This window comes from Emys orbicularis, chromosome 23 (genome assembly GCF_028017835.1).
Source record: "Emys orbicularis isolate rEmyOrb1 chromosome 23, rEmyOrb1.hap1, whole genome shotgun sequence".
Classification (NCBI taxonomy): domain Eukaryota; kingdom Metazoa; phylum Chordata; order Testudines; family Emydidae; genus Emys; species Emys orbicularis.
This window is the reverse complement of record NC_088705.1, coordinates 15,850,777-15,875,204: the sequence shown is the minus strand read 5'-3', so window position 1 is coordinate 15,875,204 and position 24,428 is coordinate 15,850,777. Positions and strand designations below refer to the sequence as shown.

The following is a 24,428-nucleotide window of genomic DNA, read 5'->3' as shown; positions in this document are numbered from 1 at the left end:
AGAGGAGGAGGAGCCTCTTATGTACCTCTCCAGCACCCCCAGGAGCCTGGACTGATTCACACCAGCTTCTCAGGGAGCTTCCTGTTTCCTGCTGATTCCCTGAACCCACTTGAGGAGAACAGGCAGTCAACTGAAGTAGTAGGAGCCAGTTAGGCCCTTAAGATGCTGATATCTTCCCTCACTCAGGCCCTGCTACCAGCCTGCTTATTTGTCCCCTTCAGCTGAGTGTTGAGAGCCACTATAGCTGGCACAGAACAGCAGTCATGAGTGAAAGAAGAAGCGCCCCTGTGGGGCAGCATTCAGAAAAAGAAAGCAAGCAAAGGAAGCTTTTCTATCTAAGCAGGAAGGAGCTCTCCTGAGATACATAGACACAAATGTTCACGGTGAGCCTTCCGGCCCCAGTGAGGATGTGAGTGGTGAGGAGATGCCTGATCTTCCCATTAGTCAGAGTGCAGGTGACCTGGCAGCTACTGCAGCATCCATATCTCCATCTCAAATGGCTGTAACCATGCACATTCCTGAAGAAAAGTGTAGATCAGAGAAGAGTGTGGTGGAGGCGCAAGAAACAGCTGCTGCTGAGTTTAGTACCTTAAGTCAAGATGATCCAGGACTGTGGACCCACTTGAGCAGTAGCCTGAGGGACTTCCTTGTACTGCATGGGCCACAGCAAGTGAAAAACTTCATGTTCCCCAAAGACAATGAAAATAGAAGTTTCCATCCAACACATTACTGGCGTGAAATCCCCAATGGTGACAAAGTGGAGAGGCCATGGCTTATGTACTCAAAAACCCAGAATGCTGCATACTGTTTTTGTTGCAAACTCTTCCAGTCTAATGTTCCAGCCACATTGGGTTCTACAGGAACAAAGGACTAGAAAAATCTGGCTAGAAATCACCAGAGAGCATTCCATAGGTGGAAAGAGCTTGAGATGAGACTAAAGTTAAAGGCCACCATAGATGATCAGCATCAAGAGAAGATCGCATCAGAGTCTCTTTACTGGCAAAATGTTCTGAAAAGGCTCATTGCCATTGTGAGAATGCTTGCTACCCAAAACCTAGCACTGCACGGCACTTCAGATCAGCTGTATGTGCTAAACAATGGAAACTTCCTTAAAACTGTGGAGCTGATGGCTGAGTTTGATGCTGTACTCCAGGAGCATCTAAGAAGAAATGTCCACACACCACTACCTTGGAAAAACAATTCAAAATGAGATCAGACAGTTACTGGCAACAAAAGTCAAACAGAAGATTGTGGCAGATCTGAAGTCAGCAAGCTATTACTCTGTTATTCTGGACTGCACACCTGACATCAGCCATACAGAACAAATGACTGGAATGGTGCGTTTTGTAACAACAGAACCTAGTGAAAATGTCCCTGCAGGGGTGACTGTCAGAGAGCATTTTCTAGAATTTATTAACATTGATGATACTACAGGAGCTGGTATGATAAATGTGCTTCTTAAAAAGCTGGAAGATACGGGAATTGCGATAGCTGACACGAGAGGTTAGGACTACGATAATGGTGCCAACATGAGAGGAAAGAACAGAGGAGTGCAGACATGGATCCGAGAGTTAAACCCTCAAGCTTTTTTTGTCCCATGCAGCTCTCATTCATTGAACTTGGTGGTCAGTGATGCAGCATCAGCTTCTAGTGAGGCTGCTGAATTTTTTAATGTAATTCAAAGCATCTATGTATTTTTCTCTGCATCAACTCATCAATGGCAAATTTTGAAGCAACATCTGGGAACATCCTCTCTGACACTGAAACCACACGATGGGAAAGTCGAGTGGAGGTGATAAAGCCTATCAAACACCAAATGGGATAGCTCAGTGGTTTGAGCATTGGCCTGCTAAACCCAGGGTTGTGAGCTCAATCCATGAGGAGGCCATTTAGGGAATTGGGGTAAAAATCTGTCTGGGGATTAGTCCTGCTTTGAGCAGGGGGTTGGACTAGATGACCTCCTGAGGTCCCTTCCAACCCTGAGATTCTATGAAATTGGGAAGATAGATGATGCCATAGTTGCCATTATGGAGGATAATGCTATGACAGGAACTGTTCATGGGAGAACAGTGGCAGAGAGAAATGGAATTACCAGAAACATACATAACTTCAAATTTCTGTGTGGCTTAGTGTTGTGGCATGACATACTGTTTAAAATAAATGTTGTAAGCAAGAGATTGGTATATATAGATATATCTGGAGCAATGGAACAACTGGACAAAGCAAAGTCATACCTACAGTCTTACTGATCAGATGAGGGATTTCAAAACATGCTGAAGAGTGCACAGAAGTTGGCAGAGGAACTTCACACTGAAGCTATTTTCCCACCCATTCAAGAATACAAGAGTCACCGAAGAAGAAGACATTTTGATTACGAGGCACGGGATAATCCCATAAGAGACCCCAAACAACAATTCAAAGTTGAATTCTTTAACTAGGTGCTAGATTATGCAATGTGGTCAGCTGAAGAACATTTCATGCAGCTCAAGGAACACAGCAGTATATTTGGGATGTTGTATGATATTCCAATACTCCTCACTATACCTGAAGAAGACCTACACCAGCAATGCAGGGCACTAGAGACAGTGTTGACACATGATGACATGCACAATATTGATGCGAGTGATTTAGGTGATGAACTGAAAGCCCTTTCAAGATACATTTCAGCAGGATCAACTCCAAAGGCTGTTCTCGAATATATGTGCACAAATAAGATGTCCACCCTCTTTCCAAATGCTTTTGTTGCTCTGCGCATACTTCTAACACATCCTGTAACAGTTGCCAGTGGAGAACGCAGCTTCTCCAAGCTGAAGTTAATAAAAACATATCTACACTCCACAATGACACAGGAGAGGCTGGTCGGCCTTGCAACCATCTCAATAGAGCATGAGCTGGCCCAGACTGTGGACCTTCAGGAAGCGGTTCAAATCTTTACAATCAAGAAGGCACAGAAAGCACCACTTTGATTATTCAAACAGATAAAATGCAGACAAGAAAAGTTACATTTGCTGTTCAGGCGTTTGAAAGTTAAGTGTTACTTAAAATTTTTGAACAAGGCACTTTAAGTTGTTAGTTTTCCTTTCTTGGGGTAGGTAGCAGAGCAGTACCATGAGAGGAGTAGAGCAGGAAGAAGGCAGAATTGAGACCTTTCAAAGTTTTAGCCCAAGCGAGGTGGCAAAGGGGCGTCATTTGAGCTCCCCGCCTCCGGTGCCAAAATGTTGTGGGCCGGCCCTGCCCTTGGGGTAAGTTTGTTGTCTGTTGTGTGTGTGTTTGTGTTTGTTGTGCTGTGCTTGCTGCAGGACTGAAATATACCATGCAGTCTGTTTGTTTGGGGGACTGTGTGCTGACCGTGGGGGTGCTGAGCCTAGTGGCCTGCTAGGCAAGGCTGGGAGCTGAGAGCTTCTTAACGAGGCTTTGATCCCTAATCTCTTTAGCACCCATCAACCCTTAACCAAGGGGCGGGGCTACTCAGGAAAACCAGGGCTTTAATAAGCCCACTCCTAAGCGACCAGAGCAGTGGCTAACAGGGGAGTTTTGCGAAGGAGTTTGGGGGATACATGTAACATTCCTTAAACTTAAGCTAAAAAAACATCCCCTGATTAAAAACAAAATAACAACAAAGGAACCAGCTGCAGGAGTAAAAAGAGAATGCAGGCTAAAGTCCAGCAACAGAGTGGGGGCTACCCTTGCACCCAATGCAGCATGTATGATGACCTGCCTATGGGCAGGTCCCATAAGTGCATTCAGTGCTAGGAGCTCTTGGTCCTCAGAGACCGTGTACAGGCTTGGGGGCCAGGGTGACTGAGCTGGAGGAGCTAAGGGAGACAGAGAGGTACATACTTTCCGGGACACAGTAGAACGGTTCCACCCAGTACCGGGTTTACCATGGCACCAGTGGCTCCGTGGCGCCGGGCCCACACTCAGAAGGGGCTCATACCACTCGCTTCCTCCCCTCTCAGTGTGTGGAGCAGCACACTGGTTACCGCGGAGTCCAGCCCCAGAGAACACCTTATCCCCCCACCCCCACCCCCACCCCGCAGGCTCGGCCAGCCCCTGGGGCGAGCAGACCGCCAGCCCCCCCCACCCCCAGGATATGATACACTGTTTCAGGGCCCTGATACATTGTATCCCCCCCTGCCCCGACCAGAGACAGGCAACAACGTTCCAGACCAGCCCTCACCCTCTGCCCGCAGGGATCCAGCCTGGGAGCTGAGAGCCCAAAGTACCCCGGGAGCTGTAGTTCCTTGGCCAGCTCCCTGCCTGGAAAGCTGGCCCTGGAGCAGGAAAGGAACTACATCTCCCAGCAGTCCCTTGGCTGCTATCAACCAGAAAAGGAGGGGAAGCTGCTGGGGGCTGTTGAGACCTGATGCACGGCACGTGCGGTGAATGGGGAGCTGGCTGCTAGAAGGGGGTGGTGCTGTGAATGGGGAACATGTAGGCACAAAGAGTAAAAGACTTCCCCAGATTGGATTAGGGAAGCTAGTGGCCTTGGCTGGCAGCCCCCAAAGAAGGAATTGCGTGGAATGAATGGACAGTGTGCCTCTATCTCAGTGGTTCTCAAAGTGTTGTACTGGTGACCCCTTTCACATAGCAAGCCTCTGAGTGCGACCCCCCCCCCCATAAATTAAAAACACTTGTTTATATATTCAACACCATTATAAATGCTGGAGGCAAAGTGGGATTTGGGGTGGAGACTGATAAGTCTATCTGAAGCCTAGCAAGGGTCAGGGTTATGTGGACCCCACCAGGAGAAGTTAAAATGATAAGTAAGGAAGGGAAGGCTCTACTAGAGGACCTGGGCAGCTTTAGATACCAGACACACAGGAGGATGTGACTCAGTTTCCACTTCTGAGCCAAGGAAGCAGAAATTGGTTTGTCCGTTCCAGATTTATCTAACATTCAGAAAGGGAATCTAGCACCTGCCTTCCAGATTTACACCCTCAAAGTTCAGGAGCGCTCAAGTTCAATTTGGGCCGCTCTCTGTTACTTCATTTCTCCCAAGTCAAATACTGACCCACTGTAAATTTCTGTAGAAAAAATAGGATAAAATTGAGCAACAAATGTTGGCATCTTCCCAATGCTAACTAGGACCAGAATTGCTATTTTCAACAACCATTGCCCTTTTTTTAGTTTTGTTTCCCGTAAAAACATAAAAAGAAGATGACAAGTTCTCCACAGAAACTAAGCTTTCAACAACAGCAAAGGCACTTCAACTTTTCCTCATTATGTGGGACAGTCTTACAATATGGATCCACAAAAATAACAGGAGTACTTGTGGCACCTTAGAGACTAACAAATATGGATCCAGATATCCTCCAATCACACAAACTGAAAATTGTTCCACTTTACTGCAGGTCTGTAACCATGCAGGAACCAGTCCTGTGTTCTATGCACATCCAACATTCCTACTGAATTCAGAAGTGCCTTGCTTTTGTAACTATACCACCTGATATTTTCAGACCTTGTAAACTAAGCATGTTTACATTTAGTAGTGGAGTGGGAGACCTCTCAGAAAAAGTTACGTGTTGCAGGGGGTGTTGATTATTCCACCCCTGGTCTGACAGCCTCTGTGCTGTTGAGGAGGATGAAAGTCTAAGGGAAGGAGAACATCCAGCTGGAGCAGAGGGAAACGATCCCATAGTTCGGACCCTCCTTCCAGATGATGTTGTGGTAACCTCTCGCACTGAGGATACCTCTCCAGGGGAGGGAACTCCAGTTATTAGGAAGAGACAGGCATTAGTAATGGATGATTCGATCATTAGAAACATAGATTGCTGGGTTTGCGATGACCAGGAGAACAGTATGGTGACTTGCCTACCTGGTGTGAAGGTTGCAGATCTCTCGAGACATCTACATAGGCTTATGTAGTGCTGGGGAGGAGCCGGTGGTCATGGTACATGTAGGTACCAATGACATAGGGAAGGATAGGAGAGAGATCCTGGAGGCCAAATTTAGGCTGTGAGGTAAGAGATTGAAGTTCAGGACCTCCATGGTAGCATTCTCTGAAATGCTTCCAGTTCCACGCGCAGGGCCAGTTAGACAGGCAGAACTGCAGGGTTTCAATGCGTAGATGAGATGATGGTATAAGGAGGAGGGGTTTAGATTTATTAGGAACTGGGGAAACTTTTGGGAAAGGGGGTGCCTATACAGGAGGGATGGGCTTCACCTAAACCAAAGTGGAACCAGATTGCTGACGCTTAAAATTAAAAAGGTCATAGAGCAGTTTTTAAATTAAGGGCTGGGGGAAAGCCGACAGGTGCAGAGGAGCATGTAGTTTGGACATCCCTTAGAGGAGGATCTATTAATGGAGATTCTCTATGTCCTAGTAAGGAGGAGAGGATGGAAGATGATAAAATATAGGTAGGATCTGATGAGAAACAGTCAAATGAAAAAAAGTCCCATTCAATTACATCATGTAATGGCAGGCAGCTAAAAAGTGACAGGTTTTTAAAGTGCTTATATACCAATGCTAGGAGTCTAAATAATAAGATGGGTGAACTAGAGTGCCTCGTATTAAATTAGGATATTAATATAACAGGCATCACAGAAACTTGGTGGAATGAGGATAATCAATGGGACACAGTAATACCAGTGTGCAAAATATATCAGAACGACAGAACAGGTCATGCTGGTGGGGGAGTGGCACTATATGTGAAAGAAAGCGTGGAATCAAACAAAGTAAAAATCTTAAATGAACCAAACTGTACCATAGAATCTCTATGGATAGTAATTCCATGCTTGAATAATAAGAATATAGCAGTAGAGATATATTACAGACCACCTGACCAGGATGGTGATAGTGACTGTGAAATGCTCAGGGAGATTAGAATAAAAAACCCAATAATAATGGGGGGATTTCAACTATCCCCATATTGACTGGGTACATGTCACCTCAGGACGGGATGCAGAGATAAAGTTTCTTGACACCTTAAATGACTGCTGCTTGGAGCAGCTAGTCCTGGAACCCACAAGAGGTGAGGCAATTCTTGATTTAGTCCTAAGTGGAGCACAGGATCAGGTCCAAGAGGTGAATATAGCTGAACCGCTCGGTAATAATGACCATAATATAATTAAATTTAACATCCCTGTGGTGGGGAAAACTCCACAGCAGCCCAGCACTGTAGCATTTAATTTCAGAAAGGGGAACTACACACAAATGAGGAGGTTAGTTAAACAGACATTAAAACGTACAGCACCAAAAGTGAAATCTCTGCAAGCTGCATGGAAACTTTTTAAAGACATCATAATAGAGGCTCAACTTAAATGTATCCCCCAAATTAAAAAACATCGTAAGAGAACCAAAAAAGAGCCACCATGGCTAAACAACAAAGTAAAAGAAGCAGTGAGAGGCAAAAAAGCATCCTTTAAAAAGTGGAAGTTAAATCCTAGGAGGAAATAGAAAATAGCATAAACTTTGGCAAATGAAGTGTAAAAATATAATTAGCAAGGCCAAAAAAGAATTTGAAGAACAGCTAGCCAAAGGCTCAAAAAGTAATAGCAAAAACATTTTTAAGTACATGAGAAGCAGGAAGCCAGCTAAATAACCAGTGGGGCCCCAGACAATCAAGATGCTAAAGGCGCACTCAAGGATGATAAGGCCATTGTGGAAAAACTCAATGAATTCTTTGCATCGGTCTTCACGGCTGAGGATGTGAGGGAGATTCCCAAACCCGGGCCATTCCTTTTAGGTGACAAATCTGAGGAACTGTCCCAGATTGAGGTGTCATTAGAAGAGGTTTTGGAACAAACTGATAAACTAAACAGTAATAACTCACCAGGACCAGATGGTATTCTCCCAAGAGTTCTGAAAGAACTCAAATGTGAAATTGCAGGACTACTAACTGTCGTCTGTAACCTATCATTTAAATCAGCTTCTGTACCAAATGACTGGAGGATAGCTTATGTAATGCTGTGACCAGGGTCCTAGTGGGGAGCCAGCTATGGTCACTCAATTAGGGTGAACTGCAAAGAATGGGACAGCCAAACTCCAAAAAGCTGGTGGATATTCCAATACTTAGATTCACCAAGCCAGCATAAAACAGCTTCTGTATTACCTTACTGGTTACTCAGAAATCCAAACAACAGTTTCCCTTAAAGTGATCCAGCCTCAGGCCTCCATCCAGGTAACCACATCAAATATGATGAAAATTTCTGTAAATCTTATTTCATCGTATAAAAGAAAAGGTTCTACCAATCCCAGAGTATCGGACACATTACCTCCCAGGTTAATGAATATTCCAGATCTTACCCAAATACACACTACAGCCAATTCTTATTATCGAAACTGAAATTTATTAAAAAACAAGAAAGAGAGTCTGGTTAAAAGATCGATACACATACAGACATGAGTTCAATTCATTGATGTGCAGATTCATAGCAGAGATGGTGAGCTTCCTAGTTGCAAAGAGTTCATTTAGAATTCATAGGTTATAGTCCAATGTCCAAATCTCACATTCAGGGCGTACCGGCATAACTGGGACCTCAGTCTTGCCACTCAAACTCCCCCTGATGAAGCCTAAGCGGATCTGAGATGACAGAATCAGGATCCAAGGATCTTTTATACAATTTCATGTCCTCTTTGACAAGTTGGGAGTTCCTCAGGGAACAAAAGGTAAATAGGATGTCTTTGAAGGAGGTCCATCACTGGTACTTAGCTATACAAATTAACATAAGGCCATTTGCTTGTTCCTCCACCATTCACAGATTATTTGCTATCCATTAATACTGAGATATCCCGTGTTTACAAGTCATTTAAATGCTAGGATCTTCTTTTGACCTCTGAATTATCAGAATACAGCAGAGACAGGGACTGTTGATTACATTGTTGACCCGACTCATACATATGTAAATACACAAAAACACAAATATTATTTCCTCACATGTCTTCTGTGGGTTATTTATTTTGCAGGATGTTTAACCCTTTCTAGCCATGCGTCACACCCCCAACGTGAGACTGGTGTGGAGGGGCGAAATTAGAGCTCCTGGATACACCTTAAGGACCTTCCAACATTGATATGAGCTGTGTTTACATTGAATTCTTTGTAAGGCCAAATTATTGATGCATGCTTTGGCCCCAACCAAAAACTTAGTGCATACATTGTGAAACACTTTGGTGATTCCAGGGTTTCGTCTATGTGTTAACTTAACATAGCCATTAATGTTCTTCAGAGAGCACTTACTCTGGTATTCAGCCATGAAGGCTGTGAGGTGTTGTACCTCAGTTTCCCTTTGTGCACAGCAGTTCAAGCTTGTAGTGGTTTTTCTGCTATGTACAGTTTCAAGATTAGATACAGGCACTAACTGTGAAATATCAGTATCACCAGGCCTTTTAACATAGTGTGTGTTGTCATGTAATGAAACAGTATAACCATGAAGGCTTTTACAACATAATGAGTTCTTATGTATTACTCCCAACATGTTCAAGGGTTTTTTCAAAGGACCATGCACATTGTACATTTTTATAGTTCTTGGTATCAGGAACAAGTTAGTTACAATAATTAGCAATAACATCAGTTTTATCACAAGTGTACATTTACAATCATTTTTGTCATGCCAAGCTTTTGGTCTAGACAAATCATTCTTTAGGTCAGCTTGTTCAATATCCCTTTTGAATCTTTGTAGCTTTTTCTTGACCTCAGGGTCTTCGTTAACATGGGCTTTCAGTTTAACCACTTCCTTGCGGTTTCGGTATTTTAGGGTTAATCTGTGGCTTTTATTTGCAAGGTTTAAACCTTCCCTTCTTCCTCCCTGTCCAGTACAGTCAAAATCTGAACTCTTTTGTGTAACAGAATCCATTGGCTGGCTGGGTGCGTCCTCTTTGCTAATGGCTATGGGCAAGTCTTTCTCCCCCCCAGTCAGTCAGGTAATTTGCATCAACACAGACACTAGCCTGTTTACTAGTTTTCAGATCCTCAAGCTTTACCAATTCCAAGGTTGGACTCTGTCTTAAAGAAATTGCATCCATTTTCACTAGCATGTTTGTTTCAAGGTTCTTTTGTCCTTCCCTTACCAACCTCTGCTTCCACATGGAATCAGATGTCAAGTGCACTCAGAGACTACAAGTCATCTCCAACATATCTAGAGAGGAGAGTTTACCTGCCATCCCTGTATTCTCGAGAGATTAACTGCACAACTGTCCACCTGCTCTGCAGATTCAGCTCTCCAGTCGTCCCTCTGAACCTGAAATACAGACTGTTTACTCAAAGAATCAACATGGAGACAGTCCTGTCCCAACACCATTGTCTCCCCGACAAGCTGGTTAAACTCCCTAACAATTTTTATTCCATCTGAGATCTCCTCAAAGCTCTCCACCATGGATTTTTTCAAAACAAATTCAGAGGATTCATTTTCATTTGAAAGACTCTGGCCAGTAGGCACCAACACACTTTCCCCAGAAGAGAGACTGTTTACTATCCACGATGGCCCATTCAGAGTCAATGGAAACAATTCCTTGTCACAGACTTCAAAGATTTCACTAAGAAATTCCTTTTCTTTTGCACTATCATGCACTGCAACAGATTCTTTCTGAGCTTTATTTATGTCCAGAACCGACTTTGGCACAACAGACAAATCTAGGGTTACCATATTTCCACAATGAAAAAAGAGGACACTGGGGGGGGGGGGGGGGCGCTCTAGCCCCTCCCCTGCACTGCCCCGCCCCCATCCAGTCCCTCACACTTCCCACCCCCTGACTGCCCCCCTCAGAACCCCCAACCCCCCCTGCTCCTTGTCCCCTGACTGCCCGCTCCTGGGACCCCTGCCACTAACTGCCCCCTAGGACTCCACCCCCTATCTAAGCCTCCCTGCTTCTTGTCCCAACTGCCCCCTCCTGGGAACCCCCCACCCTAACTGCCCCCCTAGGACCCTACCTGTCCCCTGACTGCCCTGACCCTTATCCACACCCCCACCCCATATTCACACCCCCGCCCTGAGACAGACCCCCGGGACTCCCATGCCCTATCCAACTGCTCCCCGCCCCCTGACAGGACCCCCAGAACTCCCGACCCATCCAACCCCCTCTGCTCCCTGCCTGCCTCAACCCCTCTCCACACCCCTGCCCCGACAGCCCCCCCAGAACCCCTGACCTGTCTAACCCCCCCGCTCCCTGTCCCTGACTGTCCCAACCCCTCTCCACACCCCTGCCCCGACAGCCCCTCCAGAACCACCGACCCATCCAACCCCCCCCCGCTCCCTGTCCCCTGACTGCCCCCCTTCTCCAACTCCCTGGCCCCCTTACCATGCTGCTCGGCTTAGAGCAGGTGTCTGGCTCCGCCCCGCCCGAGAGGCGTAGTAAGGCTATGGAGGAGGGGGGAAGCGGGGGAGGGGCTCTGGCCGCCGCTGCCAGCCCCGCCGCCGCGTTCCCTCACAGGCGCACAGCCCCGCCCCCCAGGACTGCCGGGCGGCGTGCTAAGGCTGCAGGGGATGCGGGGAGCCAGGAAGGGGCTTTGGCCGCTGAGGCCCCAATGTGAGCGGCGCTCGGCTGCCCTGTCAGCCGCTTTTCGCTCTTTAAATAGCCGACCGGGGGGAAATCCTGGACATTTTTAGATTTTTAGAAATCTCCCCTGGACGGCTATTTAAAGAGCGAAAAGCCGGACATGTCCGGGGAAACCCGGACGTATGGTAACCCTAGACAAATCACCAAACTCTTTCTGAGTTTCACATACATCCAGAATCACCTCTGGCCCATCAGGAGGATTTTTACACAACCCCCTTTCAGGTAAACTGCTAGACTTCATAGTCAAAAGATTAGAAGCATTCTCTTCCTTGTTACACGTTTCCACACTGTCAGTGGGTAACATAGTTAAATCACCTTCATGCTTTCCTTGTGCCCTGGCTATGATAGCACCCTGATCAGACAAGATTGTCATATCTTTACTCAGCAACACACTAGCAACAGGCAAAATAGAAGCACCAGAATCGCTTGGTCTCTGGGAGCTATTTAGGACATCAACTGGATGCAACCTAGTTGCAATGTCATCATCCCTAGCAGACACAAATTTAGGACCACTTCCTTCCTGGGCTTTAGTTGTATCCAGAACCAACTTTTGGTCAACTGATACATTTTCAACCATCATTAGGGTTACCATATTGAAAAAAGAGGACACTCCACGGGGGCCCTGGCCCTGCCCCAACTCCGCCCCTTCCCCACCTCCCGGCCCCGCCCCAACCCCGCCCCAGCCCCGCCTCTTCCCCAAAGTCCCTGCCCCAACTCTGCCCCCTCCTCTGAGCACCCTGCATTCCCCCTCCTCCCTCCCACTCTGATCTTGGTTGGGGGTTGCTAAGTGCTTCCCTGCTCCCCACTCGCCCTGCAGCCTCTGCACCCCCCCCGCCCCTGCAGCCTCTGAGACCCCTGCTCCCCACTCGCCCTGCAGCCCCTGCACCCCCGCCCCTGCAGCCTCTGCGCCCCCCGCCTGCCCTGCCCCTGCGCCCCCCGCCCCTGCAGCCTCTGAGACCCCTGCTCCCCACTCGCCCTGCAGCCCCTGCACCCCCCTGCCCCTGCCTGCCCTGCTCCTCCTCGCCCCTGCACCCCCCTGCCCCTGCAGCCTCTGAGACCCCTGCACCCCCCCGCCCCTTCAGCCTCTGTGCCCCCCCGCCCCTGCACCCCCCTGCCCCTGCAGCCTCTATGCCCCTGCCTGCCCTGCTCCTCCTCGCCCTGCAGCCTCTGCACCCCCCCCCCGCCTGCCCTGCTTCCCCACTCACCCAGCAGCCTCTGCCTGGCGGGGGCTTCAGACGCTCAGCGGCGACCGGGGCGGCGTGGGTCCCTGCAGCCCTGGCCGCAGCCTCCTTCCTGCTGCCGCCGAGCACGTTCCCTGGCCTGTTGTCCCCGCCGGAAACAGCTCCCGCGGCGCCGGGTTCCGAGCCACACGGGGCAACGGGGCCACAGGAAGGGTCCCCCAGTGGCCGGAGGGTCCCCGCCCGTAAGGGAAGCCCAAGCCCCCCCCGCCCGAGCTCGCTACAATGTAGTCGGGGCGGCTGGGCTGCGCTGCGGACCCGGCGGATCATGCTGGGGCCGGGCGGACCCTGGCTTATGCCTCCCTATTTCCCCGGACATGTCCGGCTTTTTGGAAATTCCCCCCGGACGGGGATTTGAGCACCAAAAAGCCGGACATGTCCGGGGAAATCCGGACGTACGGTAACCCTAACCATCATAAGCTGACAGGCTTCTTCTGTCTGCTCTACAAACAGAAAAGAGCTGGGGAAACATTCCCCTTTGACAGACAAACAGCTTGGGATATCATTTCCCTTGTCCCAGTACACATGGCTGTTCACGGACAATTGCTTGGAGATTGGGGTAGCTCCCTTCATGGGCAAGTCATTACCCCTAACAGTCACAGGAATATTTCCTTCACTGTGACAATTCTCCTCTCTGGTAACAGGTAAGGTGCAGGGACACTCATGTTCCACTAACCTGGCCTTCCCAAACTGCTGATTAGACAAAGCCATCAGCTCAGAAGGCTGCCTATGCTCATCTAAACTTTCTTTGCCTTCCCCTCTCTTAACAGATAAACTGCTGTTTTCAACAAATAGTGTCTTATTACACTGAGCTACTTTAAGCACATCACTTTTACCTGGGTCAGGCTTACTTTTCCACGCTTTACTAGCCAACAATGTATCACTCACCAAGAATGCGCCCTTTTCTTCCTCAGTCGGGCTTTAACCTGACCATCAACTTTAATCTGCTTTAGAAAAACCTCTTCCCCCTAAATGAGCTCTCTTTGTGCTTCATCTAATTCCAGATTTACTTCTGAGATATCAGACAGACATTCAGAAACTTCATTCACATATGCTTCAACTGCTTCTTTGCACAGACAAACAGCCATCTTCCTCAGACAAATATTTCGAGAAACCTTCCATAGGCAAATCCTTGCCCCTAGTAGACACAGGTTCAGGACCATTTCTTTCCTGTGACTGGTTTATGTCATCAGCTTGACTGAACAAAGTTTTAATATCATCCCCAATCAAAAGATCCTTAGGCAATAACTTCCTTACACCAGCTATAACTTCATGTTTAACACCATTCCATTCAAGATGGATTCTGGCTAAAGGCACACTTACAGTAAACTCATAGAGGACTACAAAATTCACACTCTTATTTGATAAGTAATCTTCCTCTTTGACAAGATCTGCTTTAACAAGAGTGATGTTAGAAGCTGTAATTTGCCCTAAACAACTTTTACCATTGACTTTTACATTCTCTGCACAAGTTATGGGGTTACCTTCACCTGAGCTCACAGTAAAAACATTTACATGAAAGGTGGCAGTGTTGGGGTACATTTGGTTACACACAGATAACTGCTTAGAGTCAAACAACATACCAACATTGTTACAAACTGGAGAGATTTTATCCCCATCTTTGCTGTTGAGAGGAGCTGGCTTTTCAGGATGAGACAGTTCCTGTTGTTCCTTTATTCTTTTGCGTTTGAGCTTAAGTCTGTCCACTTCTGCCTTAGCTTCTAGTTCCTGCAATCGAATATCTGCCATTCTTTGTTCATGTTCAAACCACAGGCGTTCTCTCTCAGCAGCTGCTCCTTCCGAACAGCTTCTCCTTCCAGATCAGCTATTTTTTGCTTTTGTACAAGTTCTAGCTGCTGGTTTCTCACTGCATGCATTTTCGCTGGGTCTGCTTCCTTATTACTGGCAATTAACAGATTTTTCAATTCCTGATCTGGGGCCTTTTTCTTAAAAGACAACCCCCTCTGTGAGCACAATTCTTCCAGGCTTTTTCTGTCAGGATCTCGATCATGGGTCACTCACTGTAACTGATTTTTACCCTTAAGCTCTCCAATATCAAAATTAAATTTTGACAAGCGTGTGGTTCTGATCCAAAAACCCAATTAACCCATGGTAATGGGTATCCAAGCGCAACTACGCCACTGTGACCGGGGTCCTAGTGGGGAGCCAGCTACAGTCACTCAATTAGGGTGAACTGAAAAGAATGGGGCAGCCAAACCCCAGAAAGCTGGTGTATATTCCAATACTTCGATTCACCAAGCCAGCATAAAACAGCTTCTTTATTACCTCACTGGTTACTCAGAAGTCCAAACAACAGTTTCCCTTAAAGCAGTGGTTCTCAAACTGGGGGTCGGGACCCCTCAGGGGGTCGCAAGGTTATTACATGGGGGGTCGCGAGCTGTCAGCCTTCACCCCAAACCCCGCTTTGCCTCCAGCATTTATAATGGTGTTAAAATATATTAAAAAGTGTTTTTAATTTATAAGGGGGGGTCGCACTCAGAAGCTTGCTATGTGAAAAGGGGTCACCTGTACAAAAGTTTGAGAATCACTGCCTTAAAGTGATCCAGCCTCAGGCCTCCATCCAGGTACCCACATCAAATATGATGAAAATTTCTGTAAATCTTATTTCATCACATAAAAGAAAAGGTTCTACCAATCCCAGAGGATCGGACACATCACCTCCCAGGTTAATGAATGTTTCAGAGCTTACCCAAATACATGCTACAGCCAATTCTTATTAACTGAACTAAATTTATTTAAAAAAAAAAAAGAGAGAGAGTCTGGTTAAAAGATCAATATACACACAGACATGAGTTCAATTCATTGAGGTGCAGATTCACAGCACAGATGGTGAGCTTCGCAGTTGCAAAGAGTTCCTTTGGAATTCAGTTCATAGGTTATAGTCCAATGTCCAAATCTCACATTCAGGGTGGACCAGCGTAACTGGGACCTCAGTCTTGTGACTCAAACTTCCCCTGATGAAGCCTAAGTGGATCTGAGATGACAGAATCAGGACCCAAGGATCTTTTATACAATTCATGTCTTTTGACAAGTTGCGAGTTCCTCGCGGAACAAAAGGTAATTAGGATGACTTTGAAGGAAGTCCATCATCGGTACTTAGCTATAGAATTAACATAAGGCAATTTGCTTGTTCCTCCACCATTCACAGATTATTTGCTATCCATTTCAAAGAGAGATGAATACCGAGGTATCCCATGTTTACAATTCATTTAAATGCTAGGATCTTCCTTTGACCTCTGAATTATCAGAATAGGGCATAGACAGGGACTGTTGATTACATTGTTGACCCTACTCATACATATGTAAATATACAAAACCATAAACATTATCTCCCCACATGTCTTCTGTGGGTTATTTATTTTGCAGGATGCTTAACCCATGCATCTCAGATGCCAATTTTTAAAAAGGGCTCCAGAGGAGACCCCGGCAATTACAGACCAGTAAGCGTGATTTCAATACTGGGCAAACTGGTTGAAACTATAGTAAAGAACAAAATTGTCAGACACATAGATGAACATAATTTGTTGAGGAAGAATCAAGGAGGTTTTCGTAAAGGGAAATCATGCCTCACCGATCTACTAGAATTCTTGAGGTGGTCAACAAGTATGTGGACAAGGGGGATCCAGTGGATATAGTGTATTTAGATTTTCAGAAAGCCTTTGACAAGGTCTCTCACCGAAGGCTCTTAAGCAAAGTAAGCTGTCATGGAATAAGAGGGAAGTCCTCTTATGGATTGGTAACTGGTTAAAAGATAGGAAACAAAGGGTAGGAATAAATTATCAGTTTTCAGAATGGAGAGGTAAATAGTGGTATCCCCCAGGGGTCTGTAATGGGACCAATCCTATTTAACATATTCATAAATGATCTGGAAAAAGGGGTATACAGTGAGGTGGCAAAATTTGCAGAAGGTACAAAACTACTCAAGATAGTTAAGTCCCAGGCAGACTGCGAAGAGCTACAAAAGGATCTCTCCAAACTGGGTGACTGAGCAATAAAACGGCAGATGAAATTCAGTGTTGATAAATGCAACGTAATGCACATTGGAAAACACACTCCCAACTATACATATAAAATGATGGGGTCTAAATTAGCTGTTACCACTCAAGAAAGATCTTGGCGTCATTGTGGATAGTTCTCTGAAAACATCCACTCAATGTGCAGCGCCAGTCAAAAAAGCGAACAGAATGTTGGGAATAATTAAAAAAGGGATAGATAATAAGACAGAAAATATACTGCCTCTGTATAAATCCATGGTACACCCACATCTTGAATACTGCGTGCAGATGTGGTCGCCCCATCTCAAAAAAGATATATTGGACTTGGAAAAGGTTCAGAAAAGGGCAACAAAAATTATTAGAGGTATGGAACGGCTGCCGTATGAGGAGAGATTAATAAGACTGGAACTTTTCAGCTTGGAAAAGAAACGACTAAGGGGGGATATGATAGAGGTCTAGAAAATCATGACTGGTGTGGAGAAAGTGAATAAGGAAGTGTTATTTACTCCTTCTCATAACACAAGAACTAGGGCCACCAAATAAAATTAATAAGCAGCAGGTTTAAAACAAACAAAAGGAAGTATTTTTCACACAACACAGTCAACCTGTGGAACTCCTTGCCAGAGGATGTTGTGAAGGCCAAGACTATAACAAGGTTCAAAAAAGAACTAGATAAATTCATGGAGGATAGGTCCATGAATGGCTATTAGCCAGGATGGACAGGGATGGTGTCCTTAGCCTCTGTTTGCCAGAAGCTGGAAATGGATAGCAGGGGCTGGATCACTTGTTGATTACCTGTTCTGTTCATTCCCTTGGGGGCACCTGGCATTGGCCACTGTCGGAAGACAGGATACTGGGCTAGATGGACCTTTGGTCGGACCCAGTGTGGCCGTTCTTATGACAAAGGATCTGTACTGAGCAGTGGTAAGAAGCTCAGGGCTTGGAAGGGGAGAGTCGGCTAGGAATGGAATCGATCATCAGGGACAAGCGTTTAGGGGGCTGAGGAGAGCGATTAATGAAAGCCCCAGTTCTGGGCGGGTGCTGCTGTCTGGAAGGGTTTGCACCAGCGGGAGATGGGGATTGGGTGGGACAGTCCAAGGGGCAACCAGCGGATGGCATTTGGGGAAGGGATTTCCCTAATGGTGAGATCTGCAAGGCTGGGGACTCATTTCCTGGGGGTTGGGGAGCCCTGTTCCTTGGGACGCTCAAAGCTACACTACACAGATCTTCCAGATATACAGCCAGGAACAACCCTGCTGTGGTCCCCACCTCCTGGAGAGGGATGGCAGGGGAATGATGCTGCTCTCACTGCGATCAGGAGTGGGCTGACCAGATCTCTGCCATCTCTAGGTCCTAGGATCTGTAAAGCTTCCCCCAAAAGAAACATCACACAGAGGTCCCCTGTCCCACCCAGCTGCTGCACCATTCCTCTCTCTTGCCTTTATGGAGCCTTCTACCCTCTGCCCTGTGCTCCCACCTTGGGAGAGGGCAAGTCTTATATCCCCCAGGTGCCTGCCACCTGGAGCGCCACAAGGCTAGGAGGCCACCTTCTCTAGTGGGAACATGCCTGCAGCCGGTGGGTGGCCCAGACCAGGGAAGGGAGCAGTGGGGCAGGATCACCAGAGAGAAGGGGCTTGGTGGGGGCCTCACGTTTAATGATTGGCAGCCGGGAGCCATGGAACAATCTTGGGGGCTCAGCAAGGAGTTTAGAGAGCCCCAGAGGTGCCTCCCAGAACATCCCAGGAGCGTGGCTGGGGGTAGCCGCATCCTACCGAGATGGGGTTCCTGGAGCTGAATACTCCCCAAGCATTGGGGTGCTGGAAAGCAGGAACTGAGTCCTGCAGCCCGAGCCTGCTGCAGGCATGGAAGAGGAAAGTTTTTCTTGCAAACACATGCAGAAGGGGGCAGAGTGACACCGGGACAGCAGCAGGAGGGGGTTGGGGTTTGCAGCCCGTCTCCAGAGGGCAGGAGGCTCTCTGGCCTGAGATGGACCTGGCTTGGCCTCACACCACCTGATTGCACAGGGGTTCCCTGGCTATTTGGACAAGAGAATTGTCACGCTGACCTTAGCCATGGCCAGGCCTGGCTGTTAGGTCAGCGTCAACACAAGATGCCGTGTAAACACAGCCTTGCCAAGGCAGGGGCAGGTGGAGGGAACAATCAGGCTTTAATTACACTGCTCAGAAACCCATTCGTGACACTGTGACCCGAGCCCCCCGCCCGTCCATAAGCAGCTCATCGGGAGATGAAATTCAGCCTCTACGGCTCTTGTTCCCAAGGCAAAACTGGCTCATCTGGGCAACCAGCTCAGCACTGATTAAATAAAGAGGCCTCCGTGATTCAATCCTCTCTGAACAGCCCAAGCAGCTCTGAGGAGGCGGTGAAGCACGCAGCGGGGGGAGAGCAGAGATAACGAAGCCATGGCCACTCACACACCAATGCCACAGCTATCACCAGGACCATCAGTCCTTGGGGCCTGAGCTAAGGGTGAGCGTTATTAGCAGGCTGTTCTAGACGCTGAGCGTAAAGAATAGCGAAACCTTTGCTCATTGGCCCCAGTGGACCTCTGGGTCATCCACCTGCACCCCCTCCCTCCCACCCACACCAGGGAGGTGAAGAGCTGCCTGTCTGACTCATCCTGGGAGTCAGAGCAGGGTGGGGTCACTCAAGCACCAACTCTATTATAAGAGACAGACTGGCTCCCTGAGGGCGGGCTAGGAACCAAGGCTGAAAAGCCCTGGGATTAGGTGTTTCAGGACAGGGTTTGCATTTGTAATTGAAGTCTTGCCTTGGGGCTTTGTCAGATTAGAGTGAAGGCCACACCAGGGGAGGGCAGGTTTGGACAATCCCCCGCTCACTGTGGGAGCGGCAGTAGAACTGCACCTTTTCCCATCAGCCATGGTGAACAGACACACCTGTCTTCCAAACCCCACCCAACTTCTGCTCTGGTCTCCAGCAGTTTGGGCTTCCCCTTCCTTATCCAAACCAATGTGGCCACCCCCAAACTCTCCCATAACAGCAGCAGCATCCCCCACCTTCCCAGTGGATCTCCTGAGTGTTTATTTCCCCTGGACATTAATCAGCCCCTTCAAGTTAAGGTTGAGGCGAGAGAACCCTCAGATGGGACTAAAGGGTAGGAAAGACTCCCTCCTCCTCCTCCCTTTTTTGGCATTAACTCACCAAGGAAATTCATGTCAAGATGCACCATTAAACTCAGGGTAAGTTCTAGGGTCCCATGATTGGGAGGGGGGGGGGGTATTTTGAGGCCCCTGGACATCACTATTTAAAAAACAACCTACCTTCCAGAAGGCCAGGGGCTGGTGAAACTCCTGAAAAATCTTGGATTTTAAGAGTTTACAAATAAAATGTAGCTCCGGTGTCAATATTTTGCTGTGATTTCGAATTTATATAAAGGATGAAAACTCTCCCATCTGCCACTGTTCACTGCTTTACACTGAACAACTTGGTTCATATTTTAGCCTCTCTCACAATTTAGGACCCCTTGATGATCTTTTTGGGGGTGGGGGTGGGATGACCCCTTTGCTCCCCGGTAGCTCCAGGCCTGATTAAAATCTCTCTCTTTGCCACCATGACCATCCCTGTAAACTAATTCTAGCAGCTGGGAGGGCAGGGTCCATTCTCTCTGCAGCCACCAAGAAACTTCTTTTGTACAAGCCACCAAAATACAGCTGCTGGGATGGCCGGGCGAGTGCCCTGCCCTACTCTAGTTGCAGCAATGAACAGCCAAGCATCAGGGAGATCTAAAAATCCCCACCTCCAGCCCTGAGCTAATTCGGATGGCTCTTTCTGCAGTGACACCACCCTGCCTGCACCGCTTCCTTGGTTTCACAGGTCCCAGGCATTCACCCCTTTGATAGACATGAAAGGTCCTGCTGACCGGATTCAAGGGCAAATCCTTGGGGATGTGCGAGCAGAGACATTGCGTGTGCCTGAACCGTAAGCCCACGAAGGATCTATCTTATTACCCCATTTTAAACCACTTGTGCTGCTCCACTTTATGCTATGCGCTTTGATCTCTCTCTCCCCCTGCAGTCTCTTGTGACGCTGGATGGAGGAAAACTTATCCATGTGCAGAAATGGGATGGAAAGGAGACAACGCTAGTCCGAGAACTGGAGGATGGGAAGTTAATTCTGGTAAGAGGGCAAAAGTATTCCTAGGATCTGCTAACGGCACCTGCCTTTCCATTCACTCAAGATATTGCCAATCAGTAGGTGGCATCGGATAAACATAGGGGTTGTCTACAGCGGTAAGTTGTAACTGCTTTAACTAGCCCTGTTAAAGCACTACAAAGCCCCTTGTGTGGAAGAAGCTACATCAGTATAAAGGTGCATATTCCCTTACAGGAAAGAGAAATAGCTATACTGGTAATAAGGTACATTTATACCAGCATATATCAGGGTGGTACCGATATAAATATACACTCTGAATCCACAGTTAAACCAGTCCAACAAGTGTAGTCCAGGCCTTGGACGGGTTAGAAGAACCAGAACAGCTGGCTGAATATCTGTCCTACAGGGACAGCTTAAAAGCTGAGAGAGAAGCTAGGGGGCAGATCTCAAGAACTGTTAATTCCCAGAAATCCAGTCAAATCCTGCCCTGCGGTGAATGCCTGACAGAACCTGCTAGGGGAAAAGTCAGCTGTGAAGCTCCTGGCGAGGGACTGACCCCAAATCCTCCTTTAACCTCCCTTGTTTTGTTTCTGATTCCAGACTCTCACCATGGGCACTGTTATCTGCACTCGCACCTATGAAAAGGCAACATAGACACCAGCTCTCTGCTGATCACCTGGTGCTGAACTCACTGAATTGCCTATTTCCCCCCCACGTTTTGTATTCAATTTAATATGTGAGCATGGAGCCAGTGCAGGCGAGCCCTCCCCTTCTGCCCGTGACTCTGCTTTCTGTGGTACTGTGGTTTGTTTTTTTTTTAAATCTTGTAAGACCCCATGTGGAAAATAATAAACCAAAGTTGTTACAGATTGGTGTCTGGCTTGCTCTGGGAAAGGCTCACAAGCCGTCTCCATACCAGGACTAATTTTCAGCACCTCTAGCTATGGGCCTCACTCTGCTCTGGGCCAGCTGGGTGGGTGGGCACGGGGTGGGTTCTGCTTAGGTAATACTGCAGGCTTTGGACTTGCAGAGACCAACAAACCCTAGCAAGGAAGTCAGAGCAGCTTAATACAGCCTTCGCTTCCAGGCTCGCTGGGCAGCCAGGGCGGAACAAATGTTTTTTCAAAAATTCTAGATTTTTCCTGGGAGGGAAAGGCAGTTTTCTAGCCAGCTTCAGTTGTAGCCCTGCTCAGAGCAGGTCAAAGCAGCCTGGTGGTTAAAATGTCAGTAGCCCCTGCTGGCCTCTCTACTAGTGCTCCCACCAGTGGAAAAACAACAGGATAGGATAGAGACATACGGCCTCAATACACCTACTCCACAACACTCTAGTCATTGATCGACCAAACACTGTTTAATCTTGGATCAGTCCCTCCACCATCTTCTTTCAACCCCCCTCCAGTTTGCCAATTAGCGGAGCAGCAGCTGGGTCTCTTAGGATCACATGCTAGCTGCTAGATTCAAGGGTCCGCAAAAACAAAGGGATGCTGCTACTCTACTCGCCTGGCTACAGCTCCACAAGTCTCTCCAACTCCCTCCCCATTCCAGCTCCATGAGTCGTCTCTGCTCACATTTTGCATTACACTCCCTCTAGTGGCCTTGGCCCCAGGCAGAACTGCAGCTAAGGAAGGAGAAAAACATTTTCCCAGGGCTGACTTACCTTTAAGCAGCCTGTTCAGGCAACACACATTTCTACTACTCTGGGGAAAGTTGGATCCAAATGCAGACGTAACAGGCACTGTTCCTGTTTGTTTGGTAACCAGGCAGCTACAAGGATGCCACTGTGGTTTAAAAAGACAGTGTTCCACCACGATTACTACAGAGAAAAGCAAGGTGAAATTGCAATTCGAGCCTGCCCCCAAGTTTAGTATGAAGACCCCACAATCACACAGCCTTCAAACGTCTCTCTTCACTCCAACCACACAGGACCCACTCCAAGATTTCATTGTTAGTGGTCCCCCTGCAATGGATTAGTATCTGCCGTGAAAGCACGGGTCACAATCAAGCCTGGTTTTCTCAGGGCTGTTATATTTTTCGCACCAGCAATTCTACTAGGAGTGGTTGTTCAGAGTATAATTTTTATACACACACATCATTCCACATAACCAAATCCTTACAGCACAAATTCAGCAGAGAATGCTGCTGTGTAGCATACGCATGACACTGCCCACACGAGCAGAAGGGAAGCTGGGAAATCAAGATTAGGAAACAGGGATGCTCAGCTAGATCTGTCACACTGAGGTTTGGGAAATGAGTTTTCAATAACCCCGGAGTCCATCATGCTTTGGGACTTTTCAAAGAAGGGTCTGATTTTGAACTGATCCCATATCCCCTCCAGCAGGTGAGGCATATCACACCACGCCACCAGTGCTTGAAGACCTTACAAGTGGGAGAAATGTTTGGTCTTCCCTGACTTCGCTGAAGAACACGTGGAATGAAAGCTCTCGCCAGCCTGCCCTTTCAATCTAGAGCTGAATTCTTAAGCCCCGTCTACCTTGAGGAAATTCAGTCTGGTGTAGTGAATGCACTAAAATGAATGTTGTAGTAGGGGCTAGGGGCCTGGTCAGGGATCAGGGTCCCCATTGTACTCTGCACTGTACAAACAAAAGGTTTTGCAGGGTTTGCACTTACGTAGCTTACTTCAGTACATTACTGGTTTAGCTGTACTGCTGGAAGCCCTGCTTTGCATAAGGTCAGTGCAGTCACATTCGAGTTGGCATATCCTTTTACACTGCAGTGAATTTCCTCAATGCACAAAGGGCTTTCCCAGAGAGATTTTCTCCCTAGTGAGTTAAATAGGTGCAACAGAGTTTGAATGAGAGTAAGAATCACTTATCTTCTCAATTAGGAACCACCCTTCTTGTCAGTGATGTCATTCTCCGGCCCATGTCATGCAGGAGGTTAGACTAGATGATCATAATGTTTTCTGACTTGAACCCTTCTAGTTCTTCAGTTGTCAAGAGAGACTTTCAGACTTGCTCTCTCTCTGTACATCAGACGAGCAAGGCAGTACAAAGCCATGTTTTCCCTTGTCAGGTCCCCTTGAAGTTGACCAGTCTGGGGCACATTTATGAGAAAGCTGCAGCATTTTAACTAAAGGTGGTATTAGAAACAGATGCAAACCCCCTGTGGGGACAACCCTTAGTTCAGTTTAACAGTTGTCTATTGAGGTTTAGCTTACACTGATTTGAAACAGGTTTCAACTACTCTGAAATAAGCCACCCATAAGCCAGTGCAACTTGTGTGTTTAGACAAGGCCTTTGTTTTGCTGCCCAAGACAAAGGACTATAGCTACACTAGGAGCACTGTACTGGTCTAGGAACAGTGTTACATTAGATCAGCAAAGAGCTCCTAGTGTGGACACAGCTATACTGGTGAAGCTTTTCCTGGTATAGCAAGGCCACCCACCCCCACCTCCACAAGGGACACAAGCTATAGCGGTAAACCTGAGGCTTTGCTGGTATAACTGTGGCACAGCTCTGTCAGTCAAAAATCACCCCCAACTGACATAGGTGTGTGCACCAGCAGAGCAGACACACCCCAAAACACCAA

General features: G+C 47.4%; 1 protein-coding gene across 1 annotated transcript in view; it reads left to right on the top strand.

Annotated features, from left to right (window-relative positions):
• Nucleotides 1-21,747, top strand: part of FABP3 (fatty acid binding protein 3) — a 34,753-nt gene extending 13,006 nt beyond the window's left edge. The window contains exons 3-4 of the mRNA XM_065421654.1: nucleotides 20,802-20,903; nucleotides 21,480-21,747. Of these exons, the coding sequence (XP_065277726.1) occupies nucleotides 20,802-20,903; nucleotides 21,480-21,533 (156 nt within the window). The 3' untranslated portion in view covers nucleotides 21,534-21,747. The remainder of the gene's footprint in view (nucleotides 1-20,801; nucleotides 20,904-21,479) is intronic.
• Nucleotides 21,748-24,428: the final 2,681 nt, after the last annotated feature.